The sequence below is a fragment of the Octopus sinensis genome, linkage group LG4 (genome assembly GCF_006345805.1).
Source record: "Octopus sinensis linkage group LG4, ASM634580v1, whole genome shotgun sequence".
Lineage (NCBI taxonomy): Eukaryota > Metazoa > Mollusca > Cephalopoda > Octopoda > Octopodidae > Octopus > Octopus sinensis.
This window is the reverse complement of record NC_043000.1, coordinates 19,062,406-19,074,905: the sequence shown is the minus strand read 5'-3', so window position 1 is coordinate 19,074,905 and position 12,500 is coordinate 19,062,406. Positions and strand designations below refer to the sequence as shown.

The window sequence follows — 12,500 nt, the reverse complement described above, 5'->3', positions numbered from 1 at the left end:
GCTGTTCTGTCGGTCGGATCAACTGGGACACTCGTTGTTGTAAGCGGCGGAGTGCCAGTCTTTGGGTGCATGTCACCATTCACTCACTCACTCCTCCCTCTCTCTATCCCCCCCTCTCTCTCTCTATGTGTATATATATATATATATATATATATATATATATATATATATATATATATAATATATATATATATTATATATATATATGGGTGTGTGTGATTGTGTATAGAAGAATATATTAATAAAAAGAATTCCAACCTTGTCTGATTTTCACGTTTTATTTACAATCTTATAATGAGATATTATAAGATAATATATTATAATTGAATAAAATAAAATGAAATAGTAGAATGTTAAATATTCATTCTGATTGAACTAGTACTTTCATGCATTGAATTCTGCAATCTTCGGGTTCATGTAGTAGTGTTGACAGTCATGCTTCACAATTTTTGACTGTAGCAAGATGATTGATTCTGTGCTATAAATACAGCTGGGTAGGCTCCAGAGTGCTAGTTTTGCAAACTGTATTCTGACCAATCAGTGTGTAGTATCACTCAATTACTTAAGCTGATTGGTTGGTTGAGCTGATTGGTTTAGGCATCACGCTTTGTTGGACATGTCAAGAGTCCTGTATCTTGACCCCCGGCCGAAGCAGCAATTGTTGGGTTATTTTTAGAAATGTTGTAAATATCCTTTGTCAGAGATTTTTATATTTTATATTTCAATTGTCATCATCATCATTGTCAGCACCTTAATTATTGTTGCTAGTGGTGATGGTGGTGGCAATAGAACTTTTAACCCTAAATAAGATAATTTTCCTGCTATCTTCGTCTTGATCACCTTTAGTTTTGTTGTTGTTGTTAGTGGTCATGGTCGTAGCAGTGGAAGTAATACCTCTAAGTATATATTATTATTATTGCTTATTTAGCTTGGGTTCGAATTTATCAATAAAATTCTTTTCTCTGATTTTCCTCTCGATTTCACTTGGGCTGTGTAATTTGTAGAATGGAAATATTATATATATTTTCCGACCACATGTTGCTAGGTGGTTACTCAAAGGTATCTGACGGACCTCTGGGTCTCTAATCTGTTGCCGGTGTACACGTGAGCGTTCTAATAGTGCGTTTCCCGTCTGACCTACATATATTTCTTCACAATTTGGACATTTGATGCAGTAAATTAAATTTCTGCTTTTGCAGTTCATATTCGCGTTTGTGAATATTTTCCCGGTTTTTGTGTTTATATATTGACCGGTATGTATGAATTGGCATGTGCCACATCGGCTATCATTGCATTTAGATACCGTGAATGTTTGGTCTTTGTTGCTGAGGTCAAATTTTGCCTTTGTTAGTAATGTTTTCAAGTTTTTAGGCTGTCTTTTACTAAGCACCATAGCTCGATCCGTGATTATGTCTTTTAATTCATTACTTTGGGCAATGATTGGTAGGTTTGCTTTGGCAATGTTGAAGATATTCTGGTGACATGGGTTGTGTGTCACTATGAATGGTATGACTTGTTCTTGTTTTCCTCTTCCTTGGGTTGTCCTAAGTTGTTGTATAGGTATTTTTATAGCCCGCTGTATGCCATTTTCTATAAGTAGAGATGGGTATTTTTGTTTGAGCAAAAATTCTCTTAGTTCTATTAGGCGTTTGTTCCTGATATTTGCATCTTCTACAATAGTACAAATTCTTCTGGCTAGGCAGTATGGGATGTTACGTTTTGTATGTGGTGGATGGCACGACTTAAAATTTAGGTATTGATGTGTGTCTGTGTGTTTATAGTATTATCTGTGGGTGGTGGTTTGTCTTTTTTAATTACCATTATATCCAGGAATGGTAATTGGTACTACTCATCTCCTTTGTAAATTGGAGAGATGGGTGTAGGTTGTTCAGGAGGATATTGAACTCTTCCAGAGTATTTAGAGATTCTGTCCAGATTATGAAACAGTCGTCTAGGTATCTCTTCCATGCCTTTTCAATATACTTTCTAAACCCAGTGCCATAGTTTACCTCCACCTCTTGGTAGAGTTGTTCTTCTAAGTATCCCATTACAGAGTTGGCGTAAACGGGAGCAAACCTCGTTCCCATCGCCGTGCCTCTAATTTGGATGTAATTCTTCCATTGAAGAAGAATGTGTTATTTTCTAGAATAAGCTTGACTGTGTCTAATATAAATGGCACTGTGAATCTGCTGGGAATCACTTCTCTATGTTTTTCTAACCAGTATTTAATCGCCTTTATTCCTAAATCGTGTGGAATATTGGTGTAGAGGCTTACCACATCAAAACTTAGTAAAACTGAATTTGTTTCTGTTGTTTTGGGAAGATGGGACAGGAAGTCGATGTCATCCCTGATGAAACTTGGTATGTAAGTACATAGTGGTTTCAAAACAATGTCAATAAAATTGCTTAGACGGTGTGTAGGGCATGCTGGACCAGCTATAATAGGTCTAAGTTTTAGGTCTTTTGGATGTAATAATTTAATGTACTCACTTTCTTGTTCTTTTACTGCCTGTTGAATGTTTTGATTTTGTATTTTTGGTAAGCCGTAGAAGTTGCTGGGTTTTGGTTCAAAATTGGTGATGTAGTCTTTTTCATTATCCGTAAGTGAGTTGTGGTGTGTTGAAATCAGGTTGTTGATCTTTTTCATGATGTGGTGGTCTATATTTGCGGGTATTTCACAATAGAAGGTTGTATCCTTCAGTGGTCTTCAACCAAATCCTTATAGTATTCGGTATCCATAAAAACAATTGCACCACCTTTATCTGCTTGTTTAATTATATTGTTTGATCGTTTTGTATACGTTTACATGCAGACATCTCTGATTTGCTAATGTTGGGCCTAACATTGGTATTGCGTCTAAGGGGAAATTTAGACAGGATGTCAATGTATTGGTCAAGGTAGTTATTTCTTCCTTTTGGTGGGGTGAAATTTGATTTATTCCTTACTAGGGATTCATCAATCTCATTACTTTTGTTAGCGAAGAATTCTACAAGTCGTAATTTTCGACAGAATTTTTGGATATCCTCCTTTAATTCTTGGTGGTTGGCTGTTGGTGTAGGTGTGAATTTCAGTCCTTTTGACAGAAGTTGGATTTCATCATTGTCAAAATCTCTTTTTGATAAATTAATTATTTTAGGATCTATACGTTCAGTTGTTTGGGGTATGTTTCCTCTTGGATTTTTTCTTTCTCCGGTGTTTGTTGTCCTGACGTAAAAAAATGGATTTTTTTCTGGTTATGATTTATATTCCTGTTGATGTTTGCTTGATGAATTTTGCGTTTTGGTTGTGGTACTTTACTTGGTTTCGTTATGTTTTCTGTCTTGTTTTTGGTATTATGTATGCTACTTTTCAATTTCTTGTTAGCATTGTTTTTAACCACCTGGAGAAATGATCTGGGTTTACTTCTAGATCTAGATCGGTTTTTTGTCCAGTTTCTTGTGGGTAATCTCTGTTGAGGTCTTGAAAATGATCTGTTATTTCTACTGCTAATGGTCTGTTCAAAACAATATCTATTTTGTTTGTGCTTTTTGTTCCTGTTGTGTGCATTGGGGTGTTCGCATACAAAATGGGAAGAGTTCTTACCGTAGTTCGTCTTCGATTCGTGGTGAAACAGGTGTTCATGTTGCCACGTGTTCTGGTGTATGTTGCGTTGGTGAGGTTGTCCACTTTTAATGCTATTTCTCGGAGCTCTGTTGTCTTTACCGTAGTTTGTAGCATATTTGTCGAGAAATAATTGTTTCCGCTGCCAAAACTTTCTGGATCTGCTTTCTTCTTTTGAGATATCTCTGATCCATAGTTCTCGCATTTTTTCTGCTATATTGCCGGTCGTTAGTTTGGATATTTCATCTCTGATTTGATCATCGATAGCTTCGTATTTGGCTTTGTAGCGGGATTGTTTAGACAGGGTAATGGAGATGTCGGTCCTGATTTTATCAAACTAAGGTCCCATCGAAGTTTAGTTTCTTCCTCTGGTTCTCCTGCAATTTCTTTAATTAGGTACTTCCGAGGAAGTATGGGTGCCGCTAAAGATATCCATTTCGAATGTATTTCAGCATATTTTTCGCATTTATATGCCTTCCAGAAGTTTTGTTTTCTTATGTTAAGGAGTTTTTTCCATGTCTTCTGTATCTCTTCTCTTTTTCGGTGTGCCTCTTTTTCCAGATTTCTTTCGTTTATTTTGACATCCAAGGAGGTTGTGGTAGGCTTTCTCTTGTAGATTTTATAATTGTTGGTATCATTTCAGCTAAATTCTTAATTTCAGAGTTTATGTGTTCATTTCCAAGTTTTCCGTCTGTAGACTGTTTTTCTATTTCCTTTAAAATAGAGGATTGTGTGTCAATCATCGTGATGAGTGTTGATAATTTCGATGAAATTTCCATTAGAATTCTTTCTGATTCTGTTAATTTTGTTTGTTGCTTTCCAGACATGTTGGCATATACACAATAGGAATATAGAATATATATATAGGGTGGTGTGATTGTGTATAGAAGAATATATTAATAAAAAGAATTCCAACCTTGTCTGATTTTCACGTTTTATTTACAATCTTATAATGAGATATTATAAGATAATATATTATAATTGAATAAAATAAAATGAAATAGTAGAATGTTAAATATTCATTCTGATTGAACTAGTACTTTCATGCATTGAATTCTGCAATCTTCGGGTTCATGTAGTAGTGTTGACAGTCATGCTTCACAATTTTTGACTGTAGCAAGATGATTGATTGATGTGCTATAAATACAGCTGGGTAGGCTCCAGAGTGCTAGGTTTTGCAAACTGTATTCTGACCAATCAGTGTGTAGTATCACTCAATTACTTAAGCTGATTGGTTGGTTGAGCTGATTGGTTTAGGCATCACGCTTTGTTGGACATGTCAAGAGTCCTGTATCTTGACCCTGGCCGAAGCAGGGATGTTTCATCAGGGATGACATCGACTTCCTGTCCCATCTTCCCAAAACAACAGAAACAAATTCAGTTTTACTAAGTTTTGATGTGGTAAGCCTCTACACCAATATTCCACACGATTTAGGAATAAAGGCGATTAAATACTGGTTAGAAAACATAGAGAAGTGATTCCCAGCAGATTCACAGTGCCATTTATATTAGACACAGTCAAGCTTATTCTAGAAAATAACACATTCTTCTTCAATGGAAAGAATTACATCCAAATTAGAGGCACGGCGATGGGAACGAGGTTTGCTCCCGTTTACGCCAACTCTGTAATGGGATACTTAGAAGAACAACTCTACCAAGAGGTGGAGGTAAACTATGGCACTGGGTTTAGAAAGTATATTGAAAAGGCATGGAAGAGATACCTAGACGACTGTTTCATAATCTGGACAGAATCTCTAAATACTCTGGAAGAGTTCAATATCCTCCTGAACAACCTACACCCATCTCTCCAATTTACAAAGGAGATGAGTAGTACCAAATTACCATTCCTGGATATAATGGTAATTAAAAAAGACACCACCATCACCACAGATATATACTATAAACACACAGACACACATCAATACCTAAATTTTAAGTCGTGCCACACCACATACAAAACGTAACATCCCATACTGCCTAGCCAGAAGAATTTGTACTATTGTAGAAGATGCAAATATCAGGAACAAACGCCTAATAGAACTAAGAGAATTTTTGCTCAAACAAAAATACCCATCTCTACTTATAGAAAATGGCATACAGCGGGCTATAAAAATACCTATACAACAACTTAGGACAACCAAGGAAGAGGAAAACAAGAACAAGTCATACCATTCATAGTGACACACAACCCATGTCACCAGAATATCTTCAACATTGCCAAAGCAAACCTACCAATCATTGCCCAAAGTAATGAATTAAAAGACATAATCACGGATCGAGCTATGGTGCTTAGTAAAAGACAGCCTAAAAACTTGAAAACATTACTAACAAAGGCAAAATTTGACCTCAGCAACAAAGACCAAACATTCACGGTATCTAAATGCAATGATAGCCGCGATGTGGCACATGCCAATTCATACATACCGGTCAATATATAAACACAAAAACCGGGAAAATATTCACAAACGCGAATATGAACTGCAAAAGCAGAAATTTAATTTACTGCATCAAATGTCCAAATTGTGAAGAAATATATGTAGGTCAGACGGGAAACGCACTATTAGAACGCTCACGTGTACACCGGCAACAGATTAGAGACCCAGAGGTCCGTCAGATACCTTTGAGTAACCACCTAGCAACATGTGGTCGGAAAATATATATAATATTTCCATTCTACAAATTACACAGCCCAAGTGAAATCGAGAGGAAAATCAGAGAAAAGAATTTTATTGATAAATTCGAACCCAAGCTAAATAAGCAATAATAATAATAATAATACTTAGAGGTATTACTTCCACTGCTACGACCATGACCACTAACAACAACAACAATACTAAAGGTGATCAAGACGAAGATAGCAGGAAAATTATCTTATTTAGGGTTAAAAGTTCTATTGCCACCACCATCACCACTAGCAACAATAATTAAGGTGCTGACAATGATGATGATGACAATTGAAATATAAAAATATAAAAATCTCTGACAAAGGATATTTACAACATTTCTAAAATAACCCAACAATTGCTGCCTCGGCCAGGGTTAAGATACAGGACTCTTGACATGTCCAACAAAGCGTGACGCCTCAACCAATCAGCTCAACCAACCAATCAGCTTAAGTAATTGAGTGATACTACACACTGATTGGTCAGAATACAGTTTGCAAAACCTAGCACTCTGGAGCCTACCCAGCTGTATTTATAGCACAGAATCAATCATCTTGCTACAGTCAAAAATTGTGAAGCATGACTGTCAACACTACTACATGAACCCGAAGATTGCAGAATTCAATGCATGAAAGTACTAGTTCAATCAGAATGAATATTTAACATTCTACTATTTCATTTTATTTTATTCAATTATAATATATTATCTTATAATATCTCATTATAAGATTGTAAATAAAACGTGAAAATCAGACAAGGTTGGAATTCTTTTTATTAATATATTCTTCTATACACAATCACACACACCCATATATATATATAATATATATATATATATATATATATATATATTGTGGTGGCGCAATGGCCCAGTGGTTAAGGCAGCGGACTCGCGGTCATAGGATCGCGGTTTCGATTCCCAGACCGGGCGTTGTGAGTGTTTATTGAGCGAAAACACCTAAAAGCTCCACGAGGCTCCAGCAGGGGATGGTGGTGATCCCTGCTGTACTCTTTCACCACAACTTTCTCTCACTCTTACTTCCTGTTTCTGTTGTACCTGTATTTCAAAGGGCCGGCTTGTCACTCTCTGTGTCACGCTGAATATCCCCGAGGACTACGTTAAGGGTACACGTGTCTGTGGAGTGCTCAGCCACTTACACGTTAATTTCACGAGCAGGCTGTTCCGTTGATTCGGATCAACCGGACCCTCGTCGTCGTAACCGACGGAGTGCTTCCATTCCCATATATATATCTATATATATATATATTATATATATATATATATATATATATATATATACATATATATATATTCCACTATGTGTATAAACTTTATGTATGCATTTCGTGCGTCTTTACGTTTTTAGTTCAAATTCCACCGAGGTCGAATTTCGGAGTCGTTAAAAATAAGCACGGGAATCGTTGTAATCGACTTAGATCCTCCCCACGAAATTGCTGGCCTTGTGCCAAAATTTGAAGCCATTATTATTACTATTGTTTTTGTTTTTCACAGATTGTCCATCAGGATGGGAAACATATATAAATCATTGTTATAAATATGTTAGATATCCGAAAAAAAATTTTCATGAAGCGAGCTTGGCTTGTAAGGTAATGTATATTTTCTCAAAGATATCTTATGAACAAGCCATAAAACTATGGATTCCAGTTTGCCAATTTTACTGTAACTTATGAATGAGATTCCAGAAAAAGCTAACACTGAGTTTCAGCCTTTAAGTACTTTTTTTTAAAGAACTGTTGTTTAATACCAGGTCAGGTTCTAATCAATCAGACCGGTTTTAATCGTTGATGCGTAAAAAGGGAAATAATAGCTGTAGTGTATGTAATATGAACGTGCCTCTTTCTAACGTGCCCTATATCGTTGTATGATAGAAAATGTTCAGCCGAACTGTAAATCTATATCTATAAAATTCAGTGTGTCTGTGTGTGTGTTTCCTCTATGCACAGCCAAACCGCTGGATCAATCTGTACTAAATTTGGAATGAAGGTTTTTCATTACTCTGGGAAGGTTCTAGGGGGATCAAATTTTGTCCTTTGCTCATACAGGGAGCTGAGCCCCATCCCCATAGACCCTTCCGACTTTTTTCTTCAGCGGATTCCTATTATTACTATTATTATTATTATTATATTATTATTATTATTATTATTATTATTATTATTATTGCTGCTGTTGTTGTTGTTAGCACTGATGCGTCTATTATGCTTTTGTAGATATCACACCATTAATAAATTCCTGTATTCCTGTAGATTCTACTGATATAGGATCACATATATTTACAGCTATGTATAGAAACACAGTTCAATCAAGCATATTAAACAGCGCAGCGCCAGTACCATTCAGTCTGCAAGGGTCTTATTGGAACTAGATAGATACAGTGGCTGCTATAAATTGGTATCCAACATCGGCAAGTAAATACCATCTTGAAAGGGATCTAGGTGACAGTCGAAAGGGTAAGCCATTGGACATGGCTGAATAAGAATGATGTTACCTGGCTGGAGAAGTGATGATCCAGAAATGAACTTGAAGTCGAATTTCAGTCAATCGAAACAGTGGGTGAGGTCTCACATCAACGAGGGGGTCAGTGCGCTGTAAAACTATCGAGAGGAAGACACAGAAACAATGTGCACTTTTTCCTGATGACCTCTGAAACCTACTGACATCTGGGATGCGGAGTTTTCAATTGACTGCACTTGTACTCGTATGTTGTTTCCACGTCTCTATAATAAGCTTTTTCCACATCTCTATAGCAAGCTGTTTCCCCGTCTCTAAACCACTACTTCTAAATTAATCCAAAATCTGGCTTTTATACACAAACCTAAGTGCTCCTAAAAACCGCAAGAAATAGTACCCAAACTTCTTCAAATGAATTCATACTTTATTTTATGGAAGGGATATAGTAGACAATATTTTATTACATCTAAACAGACAAGATTGTCATCGTTGGAGTGTTTTTAATCAAAGGCCTACTCCATTTGAATCAAGGCAAGATTTGAATCAAGGCAAGAACAAAAAAAACACCAACATGTTAAGCTAGCTTGTGTTTATGTTTATGTTTGTGAAACCAAAGTCTACTTTTGAAGAGAAACCAAATGTACTGCTTACAGCACAGTTTAAACTAAACATTTCCCTTAAAATTTGTGTGATTTTTACAGCTTGATGGAGCAGCTTTAGTTAAGGTTGAAGACTTTGCTGAAAATGAATTTATAAAAAGCAAGATAAAGCAATATTCTCGGAGGTACGATTTTCTAGTTTCATATTTTATTTTTGACATTGTTGTTGTTGTGGCTGATAAAATTACTGGTTCTATTGTTGTTGTTGATGTTGTTTTTGTTGTTGATAAGCTTCAAATCAGCTTTAATCAGACTGACCAATAATCGAAGGAGCTCAAGCTGTGATCATCTCCTCTTTGTTTAAGGTATAATGTTACTAGTAAACTTAGACTACATTATCCCAGATACAAGTCACCGTTGAGGAAGATTTGACTGTTATTTCTAGTAAGTCCAACATGTTAAAATCTTATTACAGAGCATTTGCAGAGTGGTTAGCGCGTCTCAAAGAATAATATTTGATCTTTCTTCTTGCGTTCTAAGTTCAAATTCCGTCGTATCAACTTGGTTTTTCATCAGTTTGAGGTCGAGAAATAAACTACCAATTCAAGCAAGTGGAAAGACAAATTTGTGAGATATGATGAGATGTGTTACGGTACCTGTTCAAATCCCACGTTGTCCACAGTAGCACAACTTGTTGTGAGAACTGTAATAGATGGGGAACAATTGTGATGATATCATTATTTATAAAATGTAAACATAACATATCTGTATGTATCCCTGTTCAAAATAATCCTTTATACTACAGACAGAAGGCCTGAAAGTGTTGGGAGGAGGTTAGTTGATTGCATCGACCCCAGAGCTCAACTGGTACTTATTTTATAGACTTTGAAAGAATGAAAGGCAAAGTCGGCCTCGGTGACATTTGAACTCTGAAAATAAAGACGGGGACGACATACCACTAAGCATTTTGTCCGGCGTACAAATGATTCAACCAACTCGCCGTCTTATCAACAGAAAATAATGATAATCACTTACATTGGCATAAAAGTTTATATTCACAGAGAAGTAATAAATCGATTGAACTGAATCCCAAAGTTTTAATAGTTTATTGACCTTTAAAAATATAACCACAGAGTAAAATCATCAATAACTAAGGTAAACTGAAAGTTACATCGTAACTAAAATTCGAGGAAAATGATTTACATCATAAATATATAGGAACACGTGATAGAAACAACAATGTGGAAGAAATCGGGAAATAGGACCTTATCTGATTTTATATCACTCTAACTAATAATCTGTGGAGGCGGATTCTCGGTCGAGGGATCGCGGGTTCGAATCTCAGACCGGGCGATGTGTGTGTTTATGTGCGAAACACCTAATCTCCACGCGGCTTCGGCAGAAGGTAATGGTGAACTTCTGCTGACTCTTTCGCCACAACTTTCTCTCACTCTTTCCTCCTGCAGCTTACCTGCGACGGACCGGCTTCCCGTCCAGGTGGGGAACCTATACACCAAGGAAACCGGGAAACCGGCCCTATGAGCCTGGCATGGCTCGAGAAGGAACAAACAACTAATAATCTCCTTTTTTGTCCCAGCTACTGTGACAATAATTAGTACATTGTTATTCTTTTAATTATATTATGGACCAGAGACAGTAGAGAACTAAACTGAATCCTTTACTCGATATATCAAATGAGTTCAAATAGTATCAGAGCTACCTCTTCTTTTATTTCATCCATGATCAATATCATGATGTTGACTCACTTCTAAAGAAACTACATTTTCATGAAGAGTGTCAAAAAAGTTCATCCCAAACGGAGCTTATTTTTCATCGCGGTATCATTAACACCATCTACAAGTCAGTGTTGTAATGATAAATTAAGTGAAATAACCGACCCTAGAATCGAACATGTGTCCCAGACACAACTTACCAGCAACTTACCACCACTAGGCTGTGTTAAACAAATAATATATAGAAATATTTTTAGTTAATTGTTTCCTGTATACTAAAAATTGGCTTTGAATGTTGTCACTAGACGAATTTCCGGACTATAACATCTTCATATCTCTTAAGTCGCTAATATCCGTGACACGTAATTGAATGTTATACAGACTTATTTTCCAGCCACTCTAAAATCAATATTCACCATAGCATTAATTTATGTATGATGAACATATGGTCTTCGTTCATGTACCCTCTCATTTATTCTGCATTTCGATAATTTACTATTCGTAAAATAAAATGTAAGTCTCGTTGACTCAATAATTTCTAGGGTGAATAAAATAAAATACTTTGTGCCTAGTGCATCGTACCTTGTGTCTATGCTAGAAAATATTGACTGAAAGGCGGCGAGCTGGCAGAAACGTTAGCACACTGGGCGAAATACCTAGCAGTATTTCGTTTGTCGCTACATTCTGAGTTCAAATTCCGCCGAGGTCGACTTTGCCTTTCATCCTTTCGGGGTCGATTAAATAAGTACCAGTCACGCACTGGGGTCGATATAGTCGACTTAATCGTTTTGTCTGTCCTTGTTTGTCCCCTCTGTGTGTAGCCCCTAGTGGGCAGTAAAGACGTAAGAAAATATTGACTTCTTTCTTTAATTAGTCTTGAGTCTAATGAAAAATAAATCAATCAATAATTATATATATGCATGCATAAATGTTTGAACTTAGTTTGCAGTGGTACACAGATGCAACGGTCAACGATAACGTAAGAAATCTGTTTGTATGGCGGAGTTCTGGTAATCAAATAAGGAAAAATCTCTTTTGGATCGATGAGACAGAAATGCAGCGAGAAGGTTCGAGTATCATCTATTCACAAAAGGGTAAGAGAAATCTGTCTCAAGCAGTTAAGCACAAAATGTCATTCGCATAGTTTAACACTTACATACACACACACATACATACATACATACATACATACATACATACATACATACATACATACATATATACATACACACATACATACATACATACATACACACGTACATACATACATACATACATGCATACATACATGCATACATACATACATACATACATACATACATACATGCATACATACACACACACATACATACATACATACATACATACATATATACATACATACATATATACATACATATACACATACATACATACATACATACATATACATACA

General features: G+C 36.2%; 1 protein-coding gene across 1 annotated transcript in view; it reads left to right on the top strand.

The window, feature by feature from the left end:
- The window catches only part of LOC115210764 (contactin-like), an 87,317-nt gene that overhangs the window by 4,209 nt on the left and 70,608 nt on the right, over window positions 1-12,500 (top strand). The window contains exons 2-4 of the mRNA XM_029779481.2: window positions 7,777-7,871; window positions 9,435-9,517; window positions 12,008-12,159. Coding sequence (XP_029635341.1) covers window positions 7,777-7,871; window positions 9,435-9,517; window positions 12,008-12,159 — 330 coding nt within the window. The remainder of the gene's footprint in view (window positions 1-7,776; window positions 7,872-9,434; window positions 9,518-12,007; window positions 12,160-12,500) is intronic.